Genomic DNA, 23,708 nt, shown 5'->3' with positions numbered 1-23,708 from the left:
TTCGTGTTTGCACAACTTTGTGATTCAGTGTCTTACATGTCTGTGGAGAGTAAATTATCTGTTATTACCTACTGAGCAAGCTACAACGTCATGAAGTGTTGTTGAGTTCTTAATGTGTAAATTAGGTTTTTATAAACAATTTGCAAATTTTACTGAAGAAATATTTATAAAGCCAAAGAAATAAAACGAATATATTATATAGAATGAAGGGGCAAGTTTTCGTTTAGTTGGGTAATAAATTTAAAAAATGAAACTACAAGTTTTTATACAAAACAAATGTATTTCGTTTAAAACAGAAATATTTATGCACAACTATTGTCAAAACCTATGCGGAATTCGTAGGTAACCGTGGTCTCCCACTTAACTCGTGGAGCGTAGTTGATGCTGGACGTCCATAGCGTTATCGTCGACCACTGTAACACAAAGAAGAGGAATAAAAGTTATAGGTAGAAACTGAGTAAAATGTTGCGTAATTAATTGTAATTTCACTGCATAGATCACACCACTAAACCAGTTGCTACATATTCCCCGTCCGAATATGCAGTAAGCAAGTGGATACAGCCTAAATGCCAGTATCAATGGCCAAAAACGGGAAAATGAATGTCCGACTGTCGACTGTTAGTTAAGTCATGAAAGATAGTTTGAATACACTATGTAAGCAGTGGTTGGGAAGGGAGTCAGACAGGGTTGTAGCCTCTCCCCAATGTTATTCAATCTGTATACTGAGCAAGCAGTAAAGGAAACAAAAGAAAAATTCGGAGTAGGTATTAAAATCCATGGAGAAGAAATAAAAACTTTGAGATTCGCCGATGACATTGTAATTCTGTCAGAGACAGAAAACGACTTGAAAGAGCAGCTGAACGGAATGGACAGTGTCTTGAAACGAGGATATAAGATGAACATCAACAAAAGAAAAACGAGGAAAACGGAATGTAGTCGAATTAGGTCGGGTGATGCTGAGGGAATTAGATTAGGAAATGAGACACTTAAAGTAGTAAAGGAGTTTTGCTATTTGGGGGGCAAAATAACTGATGATGGTCGAAGTAGAGAAGATATAAAACGTAGACTGGCAGTGGCAAGGAAATCGTTTCTGAAGAACAGAAATTTGTTAACATCGAGTGTAGATTTAAGTGTCAGGAAGTCGTTTCTGAATGTATTTGTATGAAGTATAGCCATGTATGGAAGTGAAACATGGACGATAAATAGTTTGGACCAGAAGAGAATAGAAGCTTTCGAAATGTGGTGCTACAGAAGAATGCTGAAGATTAAATGGGTAGATCACATAACTAATCAGGAGGTATTGAATAGAATTGGGGAGATGAGGAGTTTGTGGCACAACTTGACAAGAAGAAGGGACCGGTTGCTAGGACATGTTCTGAGGCATCAAGGGATCACAAATTTAGCATTGGAGGGCAGTGTGGAGGCTAAAAATTGTAGAGGGAGACCAAGAAATGAATACACTAAGCAGATTCAGAAGGATGTAGGTTGCACTAAGTACTGGGAGATGAAGAAGCTTGCGCAGGGTAGAGTAGCATGGAGAGCTGCATCAAACCAGTCTCAGGACTGAAGACCACAACAACAACAACACATAGCGTATTACATACTCATCCTTGTGAGTGGTCAAGTGGCTTTCCCGTTCTCGAGGTTTGAAAAAAATCGTTTTTTTTCTTTTGTTGCGTATTTTGATTACTTATAGTATTAAGAATATCTGATGAAAATGATTTTACCTGCAAATTATCGTTTACACCTGAAAATCACGTTTCAATTGAAACTCTTTTACGTCTACTCTAGCCGCTCTCGACGCTTTGGGAGTTGCGACACCAATCAATATCTCTGTAAAATACTTGGTCGAAGAAAATATCAACTATTTTTCCACCATATTTCGCAATTATATGCTTTCGACAGCAGTGAGATGAAAAAGCCAGTTATGGCGACACTTTACCACAGAAGTTCAACGAATGAGAATCCGCAGATCGATTACTATTGTAAAAGTTGGTGTAAATGGAAGCAAGCTGAAATTAACGGGACACTGGACACTTTTGATCATAATCCATCACTGAGTGAAGTTATTGAAGCTATTTTTTAGGAGAATTTGATGGAGAAATGCATTGGAGCCTATACGCAGATCAATAATGAAACAGAGAATTCATTAATTTGGACTTAGGCTCCAAAACACGTTTTCGGCTGCAAATTTCGTCAAAAATGCTAAAAATCTGGCGTGTGTTGTTTTTTCCGACGGATTTAACGGAGTCTCACATAAAATGAAATTAATGAGGGTCGTTATCGGTACCACGGCTTGCTCACCCGCCATGGTAAGAGAACAGCGTCGAGGCTAGAACTGCGGCTAGAGAGACTCACTCTTTAAAAAATGAGATCTCCGAAGAATATTAAGGTTTACCGTATGGTCCAGAAATAGCAGATTAAAGGTAAGTCGAAAAACTTCAAAGTTTTGTACACAAAAACCGAACTTCAAACTTTAAATGCGTATTTATCGAGACGTTTGTTAAACTGGTTCGCAAGGTAAAAAACAAACCAGTCAGTAAAATTGCGTGCCGTTTTGGACTTAATGAAACTGATACTTATAAACCGGGCGCGAACCTCAGAAAACATTTATAAACCGAACTCCAAACTTTAAATGCGTATTTATCGAGACGTTTGTTAAACTGGTTCGCAAGGTAAAAAACAAACCAGTCAGTAAAATTGCGTGCCGTTTTGGACTTAATGAAACTGATACTTATAAACCGGGCGTGAACCTCAGAAAACATTTATCACAATGTATGTTATTTATTTACATACTGTGGTACTTTCCCGTCGTTTGACTTCCACGTATCACTACATTTATAGAAATTTATGCCTAAAAACACTTTGACTGCAATGAAAAGTTTGTGGTAGTCGCAGGTGCCTACTTAGCTGGCCCTTAAAACTGGTATTTTCGTTGCAGTGCTTTGACTTTAAAGGGTGATACAATGACCAATTTCATTTTTCCCCTAATCAATGCTGTTTGTCCTCGCGATAAAAGAATATTGGTACTCAATGTTGGTGGTATACAGAAATATTCCTCAATCCCTGCACAATGGAATGTCTCTGTAAGCCATCATGCTGCACGGTGACAGAACCGTACTGTCTCGCTTGTTTGAATCACACACCATTTCATCATAGGTGGTGCTGAGTGTGTCGAAACTGCTTGTGCCTGGATGCACATAAAAGCTAATCCCGGAGTGAGACGAGAAATGATACAATATTCTGGCACCCAAGCAAACTGGAAAAACACAACGTAAACCCAGGAGTCATCAACATTAATAATTTGTTTCAGCGACTCTAGCCTCGGTAATGGAGTCAAATCGATGAGGGGGACAGTCCAAAAGGTTCTTCGAACCTTAGTAACTCATTGGTGCTTAGGTCCCGTAGAGCGAGGATACTGATTGCTATGTTCACTAGCTGCACTAAGTACTTCCAGACATATACCAATTGGTTAAGAACAGGCCATTTAGCGGACAGTCGAGGTGCTACAGGGTGACTGAGTGTGGAGCCCTGTGAAGACGGCTATCGTCGTCTTGGGAGACAGAAATAGCCACAAATTGCTCATCAAGTAAATGTAGAAGAAAGACGAACACTGTGCCACCGAAAATGTCAATCCAAACTTCCTATCTCATGTTCACTGTCAGCTGAGTGAGTGAATCGAAGTCACGACATCAAAAACGCCCGCAAAACAACACATAACCACTCCCGTCCCGAACTACATCCTTCATGTACTGTGAACGCCACATCGGGTCATCACTGCACTCTACGCCTTGTATCATTTAAATACGGGGAAAGTTACTTCTCTACAAAGCGCATTACATGCCACCGGCCAGGTACTGACCAGTTTCTGTGATGTCTGGCCCACTGCCGCTGTGAGCGATGGCCTTTCGCAAGGTACCCGCCTCCGAATGTTCATTTCACGCAGTTCCGTTCGCAGTGTCTCCTTGTAAACTGGTTGACATGGATCTGATTTCAACACCAGCAGAAATTTCTGTCGGGTTTGAAACCGACTGTCATTGACACGACGTGGCACTCATTTCCGGTCCCTGCCGGTTAGGGTCTTTTTACAGTCATTGTTCTCACACCGCATTACATATCTCCGAGTGGTATACACAATTTGCCGCAGTTCCGTTAAGAGTGTGGCTATGGAAAATAAAAATCATGTATCATATTCACAAAATACATAGCTGAAATGGGTTTAAAGGTATTCTGAAACATTCACTGTAGTCCTTTTTTGGAACTGCATTTACAGTGAGGTGACGAAAGTCATGAGATACTTTTTAATAACGTGTCCCACCTTCTTTTGCTCGACGTAGTGCTGCAGCTGGACGTTGCATGGACTTAAGTAGCTAGAAGCCCGCTGCAGAACAATTGAGCCACGGTGCCTCTATAGCCGTCTATAAATGCGAAAGAGTGCCGGTGCAGGATTTTGTGCATGAAATGACCTCTCGATTATGTCCCACAAATATTCGATGGAATTCATATCGGGCGATCTGGGTGGCCAGATCATTCTCTCGAATTGTCCACAATGTTCTTCGAACCATTCGCAAGAAATTGTGTCCGGTGGCGTGATAGCTCTGTAAAATGATCGCCAGGTGACATGGCGAATTGTCATCCACAAAAATTCCGTCTTTATTTGGATCATGAAGTCCATGAATGGCTGAAAGTGGTCTCAAAGTAGTCGAACTTTACCATATCGAGTCAATGATCAGTTTATTTGGACTGGAGGATCCAGTCCATTCCATGTAAACGAAAATAACACCATCCGAACTGATCTTGAAGGCCCAGCGGTACCGACCGGCAGCCCTATCATCATCAGCCATTAGCCAGGATACGGATACGGATAAGCATGTAGTCGGCACATCGCTCTACTGACCGTTGTCAATTTTTTTGACCGATGTCGTTACTTCTCAGTCAAGTAGCTCCTCAATTGGCCTCGCAAGGGTTGAGTGCACCCCATTTGCCAACACCACTTGACAGACCCTGATTCTGACCTGTCCAGGTGTTAACTTCGGTGATCTCACGAGAGCCAGTGTTACCACTGTGGCAAGGCCGTTGATTCCACACCATAACAGAACCACCACCAGCTTGCACAGTGCGTTGTTGACAACTTAGGTCCATGGCTTCGTGGGGTCTGCGCCACGCTCGAACCCTTCCATCGGCTCTTACCAACTGAAATCGGGAATCATGTGATCAAACCAAGGTTTTCTAATCGTCAAGATCCAACCGATATGTCACCAGCCCAGGAAAGGCGCTGCAGACAATATCGTGCTTCCAGAATGAGATTTTCACTCTGCAGCGGAGTGTGCGCTGATATGAAACTTCCTGGCAGATTAAAACTGTGTGTCCGACCGAGACTCGAACTCGGGACCTTTGCCTTTCGCGGGCAAGTGCTCTACCATCTGAGCTACCGAAGCACGACTCACGCCCGGTCTCACAGCTTTACTTCTGCCAGTATCTCGTCTCCTACCTTCCAAACTTTACAGAAGCTCTCCTGCGAACCTTTTCGGTAGCTCAGATGGTAGAGCACTTGTCCGCGAAAGCCAAAGGTCCCGAGTTCGAGTCTCGGTCGGGCAACCAGTTTTAATCCGCCAGGAAGTTTCATATCAGCGCACACTCCGCTGCAGAGTGAAAATCTCATTCTGGAAACATCCCCCAGGCTGTGGCTAAGCCATGTCTCCGCAATAACCTTTCTTTCAGGAGTGCTAGTTCTGCAAGGTTCGCAGGAGAGCTTCTATAAAGTTTGGAAGGTAGGAGACGAGATACTGGCAGAAGTAAAGCTGTGAGACAGGGCGTGAGGCGTGCTTCGGTAGCTCAGATGGTAGAGCACTTGCCCGCGAAGGCAAAGGTCCCGAGTTCGAGTCTCGGTCGGGCACACAGTTTTAATCAACCAGTAAGTGTAATATCGTGCTGTTAGCAAAGGTACTCGCATCAGTCGTCTGCTGCCATAGCCCATTAACGTCAGATTATGCCGCAACATCCTAACGCATACATTTATCGTACGTCCCACATTGATTTCTGCGGTTATTTCACGCAGTGTTACTTCTCTTACAACTCGACGCAAGAGCCGCTGCTCTCCGTCGTTAAGTGAAGACCTTCGGCCACTGCTTTGACCGTGGTGAGAGGCAACGTCTGAAATTGGTTTTCTCGGTACACTCCAAACAGTGTGAATCTCAGAATATTGAATACGCTAACGATTTCCGAAATGAAATGTCCCCTGCGTCTAGCTCCAATTATCATTCCTCGTTCAAAGCCTGTTAATTCCAGTCGGGCGGCCATAATCACCCGAGTACAAATGACATTGCTCTATTGTGCCTTGTGCACGCGATACTACAGCCATATGTATATGTACATTTCGCTATCCCACGACTTTTCGCCACCACGGTATAGTATGGTGTCCTTTTGTTGCCAGTTTCAATTTGGAAAATACCACAAGTCGACTGGGGACAAACCCGGCGAATCGATGATTATTTTTGCTGGCCGAAAACTCGCTCTCGATCGTTGCCTTGTGGGACGGGGCGTTTGGTGGATTAGCGAACAGGGAGCTACCTTTCAGTATTTGGGTCAAATTCGACGAACTATAGCCCACAAACACAAAACTTAAAATAAGACTTGATGTTCCCTCGTTGAAGAGTGTCAGTTACGTACTGCTACATTCGCGGCCAGGACCTCTGTTGGAGCGATGCTGGCGCTTTGACTTTCTACACACCTGTTGTAACTTTAAGCATCGTAACTCTACAACTCTCCACGAGGTAGCATTGCAATGTGGAATTTCACGCAAGCAGTGTGGGACACAATGTGTGTTGTTATTTGCAGGTACGTTTGATAGGCCGCGTTTAGACATCAACGGATCTGCCAATTTCATCCACGGTGTGGTTACCGGCACGTTCATATACGATAGCTTCTCTCTTCCGTTCTGCCGCGTCACACTTCGTCCCATCTCGCTTCTCAGTTTCCGTTCGACCGGCAGGCATATACGCTTCTCTTTATTGCCATGAATTAAGTTCAGCGGAGGAGAATTACTCGGCCGCCCGGTGTCAGTTAAGCACTATCTGCAGAACTCCAAAGCGACCTGGGTGCTTATTTACTGGGGAAACTAATATTTTTGTCTGGTTCGATTATTTCAGTAAGAGAAGGGGACAACGTTGTACACTCCTGGAAACTGAAATAAGAACACCGTGAATTCATTGTCCCAGGAAGGGGAAACTTTATTGACACATTCCTGGGGTCAGATACATCACATGATCACACTGACAGAACCACAGGCACATAGACACAGGCAACAGAGCATGCACAATGTCGACACTAGTACAGTGTATATCCACCTTTCGCAGCAATGCAGGCTGCTATTCTCCAATGGAGACGATCGTAGAGATGCTGGATGTAGTCCTGTGGAACGGCTTGCCATGCCATTTCCACCTGGCGCCTCAGTTGGACCAGCGTTCGTGCTGGACGTGCAGACCGCGTGAGACGACCCTTCGTCCAGTCCCAAACATGCTCAATGGGGGACAGATCCGGAGATCTTGCTGGCCAGGGTAGTTGACTTACACCTTCTAGAGCACGTTGGGTGGCACGGGATACATGCGGACGTGCATTGTCCTGTTGGAACAGCAAGTTTCCTTGCCGGTCTAGGAATGGTAGAACGATGGGTTCGATGACGGTTTGGATGTACCGTGCACTATTCAGTGTCCCCTCGACGATCACCAGTGGTGTACGGCCAGTGTAGGAGATCGCTCCCCACACCATGATGCCGGGTGTTGGCCCTGTGTGCCTCGGTCGTATGCAGTCCTGATTGTGGCGCTCACCTGCACGGAGCCAAACACGCATACGACCATCATTGGCACCAAGGCAGAAGCGACTCTCATCGCTGAAGACGACACGTCTCCATTCGTCCCTCCATCCACGCCTGTCGCGACACCACTGAAGGCGGGCTGCACGATGTTGGGGTGTGAGCGGAAGAGGGCCTAACGGTGTGCGGGACCGTAGCCCAGCTTCATGGAGACGGTTGCGAATGGTCCTCGCCGATACCCCAGGAGCAACAGTGTCCCTAATTTGCTGGGAAGTGGCGGTGCGGTCCCCTACGGCACTGCGTAGGATCCTACGGTCTTGGCGTGCATCCGTGCGTCGCTGCGGTCCGGGTCCCAGGTCGACGGGCACGTGCACCTTCCGCCGACCACTGGCGACAACATCGATGTACTGTGGAGACCTCACGCCCCACGTGTTGAGCAATTCGGCGGTACGTCCACCCGGCCTCCCGCATGCCCACTATACGCCCTCGCTCAAAGTCCGTCAACTGCACATACGGTTCACGTCCACGCTGTCGCGGCATGCTACCAGTGTTAAAGACTGCGATGGAGCTCCGTATGCCACGGCGAACTGGCTGACACTGACGGCGGCGGTGCACAAATGCTGCGCAGCTAGCGCCATTCGACGGCCAACACCGCGGTTCCTGGTGTGTCCGCTGTGCCGTGCGTGTGATCATTGCTTGTACAGCCCTCTCGCAGTGTCCGGAACAAGTATGGTGGGTCTGACACACCGGTGTCAATGTGTTCTTTTTTCCATTTCCAGGAGTGTATTTTGAAGTTAGTGTACGTAGGCACATATGTAGGTTCCACACTGTTTAAATCTACTGGCGTATTTGAGAAGCACATGAACGAATTCACACTAGAGACCGCCATAATCAGTTTTCGTGACGTTCTACTATTCCTGCTGTTGTGAGACATGGGGTAGTGTTTTGTACAACGTTGTAAGTATTACGACCTCTACATATTTAAGTGCTGTATATCATATCAAAGGTTTTGTGAGAATATTTTTAATTCTTCAGTTACAAAGTTTTATGGTGAGTAAATTCTGTACATTTTAAAAAATGTTCAAATGTGTGTGAAATCTCATGGGACTTAAATGCTAAGGTCATCAGTCCCTAACCTTACACACTACTTAACCTAAATTATCCTAAGGACAAACACACACACACACCCATGCCCGAGGGAGGACTCGAACCTCCGCCGGGACCAGCAGCACAGTCCATGACTGCAGCGCCCTAGACCGCTCGGCTAATCCAACGCGGCTACATTTTTAAACCTAGTTACGTAACGTGTGGATGGTCAAGCCACATTTCGTCAGTTGTGCGCTGTCTTGTACCTTAAAACGGAAGAAGTCTTTACCATAGAAAAAGTGATATGTACAAATGAAGTGAGCTTCCTTAACGTCTTAATAATTTTCCTTGCCTCCAAAATGTAAATTTGAGTTTGTTTCCAATATCTGCTACTTCAAAGTGTTTTTAATTTGTTACTGGGTTTTGGTAATACTTCTTCTTAATTTGATTTCAGTTACTGATTATTGCTATGTAATATAGTAATAATGTAACACACAATTAAATACTATATTTACAAGAGTTTCTCGACTGCAACATTTTTAATTTGAATAGAATATTTATTCCTGGGTATTTGACCACGCTGTACCTTCAATAGTTTTTCACATTTGGAAAGAACCTTGTTTTTCTGGAGTGGTTATTGTAATAGCAAAAAAAAAAAAAAACACCTGCAGCACACATCAAGTGAATGCTATTATTTCAAAACGCAATAAGAAAAAGTATTAAGCTTCTAGATGCGAAAGCCTTAAAAGCGTTCCGAGGAACGACTCCCTCCCCTCTATTAAGAGCAAATCTCGAAATATACACAAGACTGTCCCACAGCTGGTAGTCAGTAAACTTAAGAATACTTAACGTAATCACATTTTGTAAGATTTCGTGCAATTCCCAAGGGCTAGCAACGGTGGCCAATAGTTCACTCACTAGCCGTAAGAGCGCGAGTAGCTGTAAGAGCCCGATGAACTGTAGGAGTGGCCGCCCCCGCCGCCTCCACAGCCTCCACACACGCTGCAGCCTCCGCAGCAACCTCCACCACATGAGCCGGAGGAGAAGGGGCGCTTCTTAAAAAGTGTCCTCTTGTCGCGGTTCACGTCACCTGCATCACCTGGAAATAATGATAAATTAAATTAAATGTCTATCGTGGAAGGTGAAGGGTGGAGTTAGCTATCCTGTACACAGCAGTGTCGCTAGAGACCACCTCAGAGGGAGAGAAGTGCTCCAGTCATCCGAAATGGTTTGGAAAAAGTACCATCCTAGAACTGCCTGTCGTGTCATTTTGAGAAACAATGGAAAACTTAAATTAGATGAATACTTCGATTAATCTCTTTTTAAAGTTTGTATCAATGCAAGATTTGTTTGGGAACTGAAGCTAGGATTTATGTTTTAGAGTGCACTCTGTCAGATGGTGATGTACAATCAAAGCTGTAAAACACATTTAGCATTTCCAGCTCGCAGATGGGTTGGTGTTCAGGTTCAGACCTAAAATTAGAGGTAATTTTTCACTGTCCTGTTCATGCATTCAAGTTATCGAATAAATATCTTGCTTGTGCTACATATAGTCCCACAGTGCTTGCAACGATCAGAGGTTTGAGCGATGATCGATATACACCAGCCTTCCTCCCTTTCCTGGGAGGTAATATCGAGTGAAACGTTCCCGCCGGGTTAGCCGAGAGCGCTAATACGCTGCTTCCTGGACACGGGTAGGCGCGCTGGCCCTGGATCGAATCCGTCCGGCGGATTACCGACGAGGGCCGGTGTGCCGGTCAGCCTGGATGTGGTTTTTAGGCGGTTTTCCACATCCCACTAGGTGAATACCGGGCTGGTCCCCACGTCCCGCCTCAGTTACAGGACTCACAGACATCTGACCACGTTCTCGCTGTTCCATGAGTTACACTAGATGCAGACAGCTGGAGTACACAAATTCCGTCCCAGGGGGTATGGGGTATCAGAAGGAACGGCATCCGGCCACCCCTTAACATTAACCTTGCCAAATCCGTTCCTAACCATGCCGACCCTGCGACCGCGGGATAAAGGCTTCAGTAAAAGAAGAAGAATATCGAGTAAAACGTGATAATATGGTCTGTGGATGTGATACATGCCTTCCTGTACTCCTGTAGATGTGGAGAAGGTGTAATAATGTACATTCAGTTTTGAGGGTTTACGGTAGCAAACATGGAGTCGAATATTGAACCTTTTGCTTTTTACATAATGAAATGTAAGAACTGCAGCGAGACAGATAAGTAAATATTTTAACTGTTACGAAGGAAAATTTACGTCTGGAAACGTTTCACAGTATTTCTCTCTGCACTTGCGTCACCATAAACATTGTTACAACTGACAGTGAACTTCGTTTTACAACTAGTGAATTTTGATTTGATGGCAGTAACCAAAAAGCTAAGAAATCAAAAACAGTTAAGGGGCTCCGGAAAGGCTCAAAATCATGAAAAGTTCAATTTTTACTTTTTTGCGTTTTCTGAATCTGCAGACTATTACCTTTTAATAGATATATAATTTATTCAATTCCGAAGACTACAATTATTTTTAAATTTTTTTTGAAATGTGTTCTACATGGGCGTGACCCACTGAGGCGCTGTTAAACTGCTGTCAAATGGTGTTATTATTAACGTCCGTGTTCATCAGGTACATTTTAGTGATGTGAGATAAAGTATGTGTTGTGGCTAACCTGTGATGGTTCAATATATATCGCTGGTGTGATTGTCGATTGTTTCATGTTTATTTACTCTGTCGTTATCTCGAAAATATTCGTAATTAATTATGTTTCTTGAGTCTCTGTTTTGTTGAAGTATAATAATCAGTAAAAGTAAAGTTATTAGAAATCCTCTGAAGGCTTTTAAGAAAAGGAGAAATGTTGGAAAGCCAAAGGTATGTGTTATTACTGTAAACAATAAAGACGATAATCAAGTGAGTGAACCTAACTTGCTTTAGACAAGGAACGCCTTCGGGCTGCAGACAGGGCTGTAAAGAGTCTAGAAATACAAGCAAGAGTAAACAGGAGGAGGAACAAGAGGAAGCTGGAGGAGGAGTTTGCAGAGGATGAAGATAATCCATCCTATGGACCTGGAATGCACTAAAAAGTTAATCCAATCTTTGTCGCTCGATTCCCAAAACTTTTATTTTCTCATACTAATTACATGTTTTCTAAGGATCTTCCAAACATATTTGTTTCAAACTTTCAGTAAATATTACACAGTACCTTCTGCATAATTTAACACAGCCTTTTTCCAAAAAAACTGTATATTTTTGAATATATAAATAAAAAATTGCAACAAAATGTTGTGAATTTTCATTACAATTGAAAAAAAATCATCTTTAATAACTGAACTAAAATTTTGTAAAATCCCTGTGTTAAGTTGTAGCCCATATTCCAATAAATAATCTGTAAAAACTTCAACTTCCTACCTCAAATACTTTGTGAGGAAAGATGTAATTTATAAGCGTTATTTTAACATTGCAAATATAGGGCGTTCCGGAGCCCCTTAAGCGAAACTAAGCGGTATTACTAGCAATAATTTATTAGTAAAATTTTTACTGAAAATTCATAACGATCGCAGACGCATACAAGGAATTTATTGCCTTTTACTAAGACGGCTGTGAGTAAGCGTAATTGGAAGTATAAAAAATGAATCAAGTTTTGTTTCCCCGTTTGTTTTGCTAGCGTTTCCAGGAGGTTTCTGAAAATAATTCTGTAAAACTGACCGGCAGTTAGCAAGCATTCTCAGTAATTCCACGAAGACCTACCGTGTTTCATGTGTTCTACATTGTACATCACATAATGGAATACTATTCTAGTGTGTGAGATCACTGGCAGGGCTCGACCAAACAAAGAACGTACATGATCACAGGCTTCTTTGGTGGCTATAACAGATGTGCTGAAAAATCTCATCTAGCTGGAACTAAAGACACGTCACGCAAAAACTTACATAGAAAATTCCCGTAACTGACTGTAGAGAAGCAGTTTGGACGTACCTGTATTTGAATGTGTGTATGTTTACTAGTTTTACATGCTTTACTCGTTTTACATGTTCTATTTTGTAATCCTCTTCCGTCGTAGTTTGAGTACAAAATCTCGAACTTAATTGAAGGGGAACCCGATAACAAGCCAAGAAGTTCTTTCTAATATAGAAAGAGAGTATTTGAGTTTAGTTTCATTCAGTTCGACCGCTGTGTCAATTATTCGAAGTCAATGACTCACACCACAACATACACGTAACTTCCTAAAACGAAAAAAAAATTTAATAATGAAATGCTAAACTATGAAACCATAGAATTAAAGCACTATGATAGTCACTGTACAGTCTAATAATGTACTAAACAGTCAAATAATAGCTAGGCATCCAGAGGTGAAGTGTCGTTTATGGTCTATAAGCAGCATCTATCCCGGTATACGACTGACTAGGAAACACCACAGAAAACCAGAACTAGAATTCTTGTCTAGAATAAAAAAGGCTGACTTTTTCGTGAAAAGTTTTCCTACTCTTTAATTCATGTTAGATATTTATAACTAGCATAGCATAATGAAGCAGTCGTAAAGTACTCATACGCGAAGAATATTATCCGCTTTTCCCCATCATTTCAGTGATTTAGGTGCACACGAAACAATAAGAAGGACCTTAAATATTCCTGTAGTCGTTCTCCTTGACAAAAGCGTTCGACTAGAGTTTGAAAATCCGTGATTCCATTACTAACAGCCTTCAACTCTTGTGAAAGCCTGTTGAAAATGCATGTTGCAGGGTGCTCTGCTGAAGGACGTTCTCGCAGGATAACAATGTGCATTGAGTTGGTGGTGAAGTTCCACTTAAATGAGTCCATGTTCTCACAAGAGAGTAGAAATATTACAGTGACAGCATAAGAATATACAGATTTTTAAGCGGGGAGCTAAATGATCGGAAATTAATAACCACCAATGGCCCTGATTGTTTAATATGAAAAATGTTAATTTACTCGTAGTTGCCCCAGGTATTCTCTCATATTTTATCAAGAAACTAAGTTATACAAATTTCAGTTTAGTAGAGATATAGGCCGCTGACAAAATTCTGATCGTTAAGTTAGCGGCATTCTACTTCTGCAGAAGATTGTGAATTTAAACTTTCTACAACAGCTTCCTACTTACCCACCGTCCCATAAATCTGACGCCTTTTGCTTCGGTAATCTTTCTGTGCCATCGTAAAATTAGAATGACAGCGCAAACAAGTGATGTATAAAAAAATTAATTTAGTGTTTTTTGTCAATTAAGAGTGTCCTCATTAAGTATGAACTAGGAGTTGTGTCTATCCAAAGTTATGCTTGTACTGTCCTCAAAACAACAGCTTTAGAGTTAAATCACACAGGTGAAGGCAAGACATTAAAGTATCTCAGAAATACAAGCTGCCATTGTAACAAGCCACAAGGAACAATCCACGTTACACACTGTGGCAAATCCTGTTGAATGTCTGCGTAGAGAACTCTCCTCCTTCTCACTACTCAGGAAGACTGACAAGAACTGAAATTTAACTCCAGTATTCCATAACTTATTGCGCAATTAGCCACAATTTAGACACCGTTGTAGTTCATTTCACACATGGATACCTTAAATCTAATATGGAGTTTTCATTACAGTAAAAAAAAATGCAAACATGAACACCGCTCACGGAATAGGCCTTAGACAGTTCGAGGAGCGATCCATGATCGTGGGACATGTCATTAGCACAAAGGCAATCCCACAAGCCGTTATTGGCAGTAGATGAATCCTGATGATGCCGCCGCTTCTTTGTTCAAGCAGCTTCTCGTTTGCCCTCACAACGACAGAGAAACCCCGTGTCTTTTCCGTGCTTCATTGTCCTTGCACCACTCCAAACGCAATCGTTTGTATTGAGGTGTTGACGGCAGCCCAAGCGTGGGATGGTAATTCATGGTCCGGCTCTTGTTAGTCTCCGACCAATGGTGCGGGACAACATAGAATGTTGCACGGAATGCTTTACTCGTTCCTGGATGGTAGGTGCACGTGTTAAGGGGTAACGATATGCTTGGTGCACAATATGGTGACCCACCCTTGTGGTGGTCAGACGTGGTCGACTAGAACATTGACAAAGAGTACGCTTACACTCACGTTCCCATGCAGTCACTGGTGGGCCACTGTCACCCAAGAATTCACTACAAAACTGGATATTGCACGATCTGAGGAGATGGCCAAATCGAGATCCACGATGAGGCCCATTTCAAACACTTTCAGGCTCTGATAATTCTGCCTCACACGAGTAGAAGGATTATCGTGTACTTTACAGTGATCACTCAAGATATGACAGTGTTCACGTCTCTGAAATACCCAACTGGGGCTTATAACAACGCTAAATATGTAGAGTACCAATGCTCTCTGGCGGTCGTTCTACCGAACACATGTAATTTCAACATCCCTGCCGCTGGTGTATATGTGTACCAAGTTACATCGATACCCGCTCACGTCTCACGTGTGCTTCAGTTTTTTTTGCCAGGCATTGTATATGCAAGCTTCACATGCTCACCTTGGGGGGAAAGATATCGGCCCAGGGTTCGACGTGACCTAAAGCCTACATTTTGAATAAAATTCTTTGAAGGCTTCTGATACAAGCAGTCATTCTCGTTCTGGCAGTCGCCTTGCCAAAGAGCGGACAGATTTTCGGGCGTGACTGTCTCTAAGAGGCTGAAGAAACAGTGATGATCGGCAGCATCAAGAAAAAAATTGTTCAAATGGCTCTAAGCACTTAACATCTGAGGTCATCAGTCCCCTAGACTTAGAACTAGTTAAACCTATCTAACCCAAGGACATCACACACATCCATGTGCCCGAGGCAGGATTCGAACCTGCGACCGTAGCAGCAGCGCGATTCCGGCTTGAAGCGCCTAGAACCGCTCGGTCACAGCGACCGGCCAGCATCAAGATGCAGAAGGCAATGGAAACCACTTCACTAAGGCAGGGGATGTGGCCTGTAATTGATAAAGTGGCGTGATGATCTTTTAATCGGCTAAAGATTCTGGACTGATTCCCGTTTCGGATCTCCGAGAAAGGACTAGCAGAGAGGAGATGACCTTGAGAGAACGAATGAAAAACCAACAAAGTGTTAACATTCTACTACTCGGAACGGGAAATGTCAGAAATCTAAATGTGGTACTGAAGCTAGGCTCAGTCAAGACGTAGTGGTGATAAGTCAAGTGAGACAGAAAGAAGATGCGGATTTCAAGTCGCATGAGTAACAACAGCAGCAGAAAATGGTTTACGAGAGAGCGATTCGTCATGAACAGGAAAGCAGGACAGGAAGTGTGTTACTGTGGATTACTCGTATTCGCCGGCCGCCGGTGGCCGAGCGGTTATAGGCGCTTCAGTCTGGAACCGCGCGACCACTACGGTCGCAGGTTCGGATCTTGCCTCGGGCATGGATGTGTGTGATGTCCTTAGGTTAGTTAGGTTTAAGTACTTCTAAGTTCTAGGGGACTGATGACCTGAGATGTTAAGTCCCATAGTGTTCAGAGCCATTTGAACCATTACTCGTATTCGAATCAACACCAGACCAACTCCAAAAACAATACTTCTTCTATACGAGCGGACGTCACAAGAAGAGCTACAAAAAGTATATGCCGGTATTAAACGAGTAATTCAGTATGTAAAGGGAAACGAAAGTCTGACAATCGTTAGGGGAAAACGTAGAATAGAGGGTTACATCGACAATGTGCGCTTGGTGGTAACAGGGTGTCAGGAGAAAGACACAGTTCTCCGATACGTATCAATTAGCGATAGCAAATACGCTCTTCAAAAAACACGAGAGGAGGATACATACTCGGAAAAGGCCAAAAGAGACAAGGAGGTTGCAGCTGGATGTCATCATGATCAGACATTCATTCCGAAATCAGACATTGGATTGCAAGATGTACACAGGAGCACACGTAGATTCAGATCACAATTCAGTAATGATGGAGAATAGACTGAATTCCAAGAAAATCATCCCCAACAGTCAATGTAGAAAGCAGTGCGATATTAGAGCACTGAGGAATGCTGTGATCAATTTGAAGTTCTCTAAGGCTGTAGACACTGCGATTTTGAGCAACACAATAGACAGTTCAGCTGAAGAGTGCTGGACATCTCTAAAAATGGCAATCACAGAATCTAGACAAATATGGGCACCAGAAAAGTAACTGCGAAAAAACTTTAGGTGACAGAAGAAATACTTCAGCTGATAAGTAAAAGAAGGAAGTACAGAAATGGTCAGGGAAAGACAGGAACACAGCGACATACGTCTCTTAGGAGCAAAATAAACAGAAAATTCTGTGATGTCATGCCTAAACGGCTGCAAGAATAGTGCGAAGAAACTGAAAAACATGTGGTCGTCGGAAGGACTGAGACGAAAGGAATGAGGAGTAAATCACTGAGGTTAGTGGTAAAATTAACATCAAAATTGGTGACCACGGGCTAGACGAAATGAAGGACATCTGCTATGTTGGAAGCGAGATAAAACCTGGGGAACGAAGCGAGTAGGACATAGGTAGTAGACTAGTACAGACAGTGAGGCCATTCCTCGCCAAACGAGGTATTCGTGTCAAAAACATCGACCGTAACTTGAGGAATCAATTTCCACGAACGTGCGTTTTGGAGTACAGCATTAAATGGAAGTGTAGCAAGAACTTTGGAAAATCGAAAAATAAATTAACTGATGCGTTTGCGATGTCGTGCTATAGAAGAATATTGAAATTTCTCCACAGAATCTGCGAGGAGAGGAAAATGTATTAGACATTGTGAATATGAAGGGACAAGGCGATAAGACGTGGTAAGAGACAAAGGAATATCTTCCATGATACTTGAAAGTTGTAGAAGACAGAGATTGGAGTATATCCAACGAATAATTTAGGACGCCCGCCGGGTACAAGTGCTATACTGAGATAAAGAGGTTACACAGGGGAGGAATCCGTACTGGTCCGCAGTAAATCAGTCAGAAGACCAATGATCCACAAAACCCAACATCTGTGCCATTGTAACACTCTTTTGTGGTGTCCTTGTTGCTCTCTTACCTGTAAGAATAACTTGGTGAGCTGTTTCTGCTAGGAAGTCTTGAATCCGGTCACATCTTGTATCAGGAATTCACGGCGTAGAGATCCTTGAGTATGTGACCGAGAAAATTACATATTACTATGGCGTTACTAAACCTTCAGTTGTCATTTGCCATGTTGGAATAGACTTACATCTGAATCTCTGCTCTGATGAAAATTTTTGTTACCCATGCGTCACGCCTAATAGCACCTAATGTAGATTCTTATTCTTGTACTGTTTTTTTTTTACATCTATTAGAGCTTTTTCTTGTTAGCTGACAATTGGCTATTGTAATTATGGCTACTTTCTTGATATTCGTGGCAAACCGTAGACACTATTCCGAATTACCTGGTGTATCTGGGAGAGGAGGCGCCATTGCAGCCATCAATGGTGACCTTTGTCGTGGGACGGAGGGCAAAGCCCGCAGATCTTCCAACTCAGAGGCTTCTTCAGGTACGGGCACGGCATCTGTAAAGTAAGTGAAGTGTTATTCATCCATATCTTCCTCTAAAGTTTTCTAATCCAACATCTTTAATAGGAACTAGGGACAACACCATGATTCTCCCTTTACTCTGTGGCACCGCTAAGATTGTCACAATATCAGGTTTCAGCAATAGCAGTACTAACTGCGCGATTTTCTGCTAAAAATTACGGCAACTGTGTATAAAGGCGTTGATTGTTTTCATCGGAAACTGTCTACCACACATGTGTGGTGTTTCCACTCTTTGTTGGTAGAAGCTGAGGAACGACTGGCATTTCTTAAGTTGTAAAGCTATAGCTTAGTTCCTGAACAACGGATAGTACACTTTCCTTTGTCCAATAATACTTACAGTATAAATCCAATTTTAAATGAGCCATTGGAGGCCACTGACGACTCAAGAAACATTCTGAATAATATTAATATTAATAATTTAATGGTTTTCTACGTAATCCCCACGTCCTTAATATTCTGTGCACTATTGGAAGCAGGCCCGTATTTAGGCCTCTAGGCTGAATCTGTGACGCGGGATTTGCCAGGGGAATTTACCTCGTAAAAATATCACCTTAGGTTTATCATTTAGATATATAAAATCCTACTATGCAGTTTACAAATTAATAAATTGATGAATTTTTTAAAAAAATGAAAAGAACTGAAATCGTTGAGGTATTCAATACTATTTGTTAACAACGGCTGTGAACAACTACACTATCTGTTCAAAAGGCTCAGGAAATTATAGCTGGGTGTGTGTCCACACATTACCCTTACAAACTGCGTGTCATTTATACACCAAATTTGATTGAAATTGCTTCAGGCGTTCCTGAGCAGTACTTCTATGTCACTCCCCTTCTCCTTCTCCTATTATAGGTTGATTTGTCCCTTGTGGATTTGTTGCTCAGATGAGATCGAATGTTCCGACTCACTGAACTCTCCTAACCGACTCAATTTGCTCTTATGGCTTCTCTACTGATAATACTTCTCACCTCCTTTTGTACTGGTGGGTCACCTCCCATGATATCTAGTGGTCAATCCCGCATTATAAATGGATGTCCAGATACTTTCGAACACTTAGTGTATACAGTACTGGCCATTAAAATTGCTACACCGCGAAGATGACGTGCTACAGACGCGAAATTTAACCGACAGGAAGAAGATGCTGTGATATGCAAATGATTAGCTTTTCAGAACATTCACACAAGGTTGGCGCCGGTGACGACACCTACAACGTACTGACATCAGGAAAGTTTCCAACCGATTTCTCATACGCAAACAGCAGTTGACCGGCGTTGCCTGGTGGAAAGTTGTTGTGATGCCTCGTGTAAGGAGGAGAAATGCGTACCATCACGTCACCGACTTTGATAAAGGTCGGATTGTATCCCATCGCGATTGCGGTTTATCGAATCGCGACATTGCTGCTCGCATTGGTCGAGATCCAATGACTGTTAGCAGAATATAGAATCGGTGGATTCAGGAGGGTAATACGGAACGCGGTGCTGGATCCCAACGGCCTCGTATCACTAGCAGTCGAGATGACAGGCATGTTATCCGCATGGCTGTAACGGATCATGCAGCCTTGTCTCGATCCCTGAGTCAACAGATGGGGACGTTTGCAAGACAACAACCATCTGCACGAACAGTTCGACGACGTTTGCAGCAGCATGGACTATCAGCTCGGAGACCATGGCTGCGATTACCTTTGACGCTGCATCACAGACAGGAGCGCCTGCGATGGTGTACTCAACGACGAACCTGTATGCACGAATGGCAAAACGTCATTTTTTCGAATGAATCCAGGTTCTGTTTACAGCATCATGATGGACGCATCCGTGTTTGGCGACATCGCGGTTGAACGCACATTGGAAGCGTGTATTCGTCATCGCCATACTGGCGTATCACCCGGTGTGATGGAATGGGGTGCCATTGGTTACACGTCTCGGTCAGCTCTTGTTTGCACTGACGGCACTTTGAACAGCGGACGTTACATTTCAGATGTGTTACGATCCGTGGCTCTGCTATCCCTACGAAATCCTACATTTCAGCAGGATAATGCACGACCGCATGTTGCAGGTCCTTTACGGGACTTTCTGGATGCAGAAAATGTTCGACTGCTGCCCTGCCAGCATATTGTCCACATCTCTCACCAATTGAAAACGTCTGGTCAATGGTGGCCGAGCAACTGGCTCGTCACAATACGCCAGTCATTACTCTTGATGAACGGTGGTATGGTGTTGAAGCTGCATGGGCAGCTGTACCTGTACACGCAATCCAAGCTCTGTTTGGCTCAATGCCCAGGCGTATCAAGGCCGTTATTGCGGCCAGAGGTGGTTGTTCTGGGTACTGATTTCTCAGGATCTATGAACCCAAATTGCGTGAAAATGTAATCACATGTCAGTTCTAGTATAATATATTTGTCCAATGAATACCCGTTTATCATCTGCATTTCTTCTTTGTGTAGCAATTTTAATGGCCAGTAGTGTATTTATTAAAAAAGGAATACAAAACTAGGTTTCATAACTACGCAAAAATCAGTTTTCTGTTTGAGAGATAGCACATTAAAACTATAAGAAAATATGATTGTAAAGTATATGCTAGATAATAAAAGGAATGTAACAAAATGTAAATTTTAATTATATTTCATTCATATACAACTGTAATATCTCGTTATAGAGGGCGGACCTGGTTGAATGTATCGAAAATAGGCACATCGACACGTGAAACTGCATAAAGATCAACTTCTTTCGTAGACGGCTAGTACTCGTGACTATTGAGACAAATATTTCGCCTCTGTTAAGATCATTTCATAAGTCTCAAAAGGAAGATCTCGCTAATAAGTCCTCGTCAATTTTCCAAGAACACAGTTCATAAAAACGTAAAGTATGTGTCACTCCTACAAGCACAAAGATGTTTGGCTTCGCATCGAATAAAATGTTGAAATTACGTTGTTCTTGCTTTTGTTGGTACTAGCGTTATATAACGTTACGTGTCCTTTCAATTACATTAAAAAGATTTTCTTGAGAGCCTCATCGCCTGAAAATGTAACTATAACTGCCAGTTTATCTAGCAGATACATAAATTACAATATATACTAATCGTCATACAATTTTTCGATCTCATGAACCGTTTCAGAAATTTCAGAGGCCTTTATATGAAACTGAATACTTTGAGATAATGAACTGGTGGCCGGAAATGAGTAATTCAGGAGGTATAAGGTCTTGAGTGACCAATGCGTGTGAGGCATGTTTTGTGAACCGCTGATGTTTCATAACAAACGATTTTTTGCTACATCATCATCGGCTGCGATGTAACCACGGTGGGATTTATCACTATTTATAGTTTATTTATTATATATTTGTTAGGTTCCGTTGGAACGTAGAAGCTAAAGCTACTTACTTGGTCTTCGAACGTATCAGTATATAATTTACAGAATGCTGATTAGGAAATTTAGAAACAAAGCGTTGAAGAATTAATGAAACACGAGAAAAACAGAAAGTGTAAGAATAAATAACTCATTGCAGAGAAAACTTAGAAAAGTTTTCATCTACTGTGAGGAACTCCTGTACATAAGGGAAGGAGTGTGTCGCTTTCAATTTGGAGTTGAATACTTGAGGTTCTGCACTCAGTTTTCTCAGTTCTTCTGCAAGCCTACTAAAAATCTAACCCGCCGAAAAATTGCATACTTTTCGGAACAACGCTATTCTAAATGAACATCGTTCTTCCGTCTAATGTTCACTGAACCAATGTTGCAGGTCCTTAAGTTGCAGACTTGCATCTAATGCATGTTGTACCAGACTCTAGTGTCTGTAAAGCCAAAACATGAACAGAGAACAGCTTAATAATAGACATAAAGTCGTGGACAGAAACTTCCAAGAAACTAACATTCATGGCAAAGGACAGTTCGCCAGTAGAGTTTGAGGAGAGTGTGATGGATGATGTGGCAGAAAATTCAACAATAAGCACCCGGAAAATGTGCGCTTTCCCTCTGTTAGTAACTTAAGTCGTTGCTGATAACGTGTAAACTGTTTACACTCGTATCAGTGAATACTTAGCATTCATTTCTTCTCATTTGTTCAGTGTCTCAGTGAATTGCACCATCCATATAATTTTCACTGTAAATGTTTGGTAAACTCTGTACATAAATGATTTAATGCTGCCAGCAGCTGTCTTTTTAGGTGAAAAAAGCACCATTATAGGATCACTTTGTTGTCCGCCTGTTTGAATAAGACCATTTTTCCCAGGAGCGAGCAGAGGTACGGAGTTGAAAGTTATATCAAATGCGAAGGTCTACAGTCCCTTTGCACTGTAAAAAATTTAAGCTTGTAAATCAGTTCAATAAAAAGATACGGCCATTTATATCACATATTTTGATACTCGCAAACTCTCTCGGCAAAACCTGTAGACGAACTGGTTGTACATACATAACTGAGTTTGTACAAAACCCTCAATGAGCAACCGTTAAATATCTTTACAAAAATTCATTTATGGCATATTATGCCAAAATGTCTCTGCCCCTGTGTATATTTGAGTAACGTCCACTGTCGCTGAGCACTCGAATAAAGAAAAACTGACAGCTGCAGTCGGCATTAAATCAATTAAACAGTTTGCCCCAGCTGCAGATCCAGTTTCAATTAAGTGAAGAAAACTCACCAGAAGTGGCTATCAGCAGCATAACTAATGCCACCGCAAAGAGGCACCGTCCCTGTGGCCGCATCTTCAACACCCCTCAGAACTTCGCTGCTTGTCAACCACCTAAGGTCCCCAGTGTCACATACACCGCAACACCGCCAGAGAGCTCTCCTTTATACACACTGGGTACAGGCGGAGATGTGAGTACCCTGAAAAAAACAGAAACCGGAATGGATACTTGACAGGGCAAGTTGATCTGGGTGTTTTCCAGACCTGCGGTGCGCTGCGTGACCGTGAAAACCAGAGCTCGTCCAGGTGCTCGCCTTGTGGCCAGGAGCAGCGACCAAGTCTGCAAACACGCGGTGCAATTTGTTGACACACTGTTATGCACTCGGCTGATCCCACACGAAGGCACAACGGTGACAACCTGAAGCCCAGACCGGGAATTACCTATGTATTTTGTTCTACTTTTTTCTCTCTGACAGATCGAGTAAGTAGGGTATCAAGAAATTATGACTATTTTACATAACACATAACTTGTTCTCACTCCTAGAAATGTCGTAGGGGAACAAACATGCCTGTGTGTCCATAAAGACTCTGATGCGAATACCAATGAGCGTCCTTCAGGAAGGATATCATTACTGTGTTTAATTAATTCTCTCTCA

The 23,708-nt window shown here is 42.8% G+C and overlaps 1 protein-coding gene across 1 annotated transcript; it reads right to left on the bottom strand.

The window, feature by feature from the left end:
• Positions 1 to 260: 260 nt before the first annotated feature.
• Positions 261 to 23,222, bottom strand: LOC126089720 (uncharacterized). Its single transcript, XM_049906931.1, has 4 exons — positions 23,065 to 23,222; positions 18,291 to 18,410; positions 9,815 to 9,995; positions 261 to 413 (listed from the first exon to the last, which is right to left on the bottom strand). The coding sequence occupies exons 1-4, from the start codon at positions 23,126 to 23,128 to the stop codon at positions 401 to 403; spliced, it is 378 nt and encodes a 125-aa protein (XP_049762888.1). The 5' UTR covers positions 23,129 to 23,222; the 3' UTR covers positions 261 to 400.
• Positions 23,223 to 23,708: the final 486 nt, after the last annotated feature.

Source organism: Schistocerca cancellata, chromosome 1 (genome assembly GCF_023864275.1).
Source record: "Schistocerca cancellata isolate TAMUIC-IGC-003103 chromosome 1, iqSchCanc2.1, whole genome shotgun sequence".
Classification (NCBI taxonomy): Eukaryota; Metazoa; Arthropoda; class Insecta; order Orthoptera; family Acrididae; genus Schistocerca; species Schistocerca cancellata.
The sequence above is the reverse complement of the archived record's forward strand: the minus strand, read 5'-3'. Positions and strand labels throughout refer to the sequence as shown.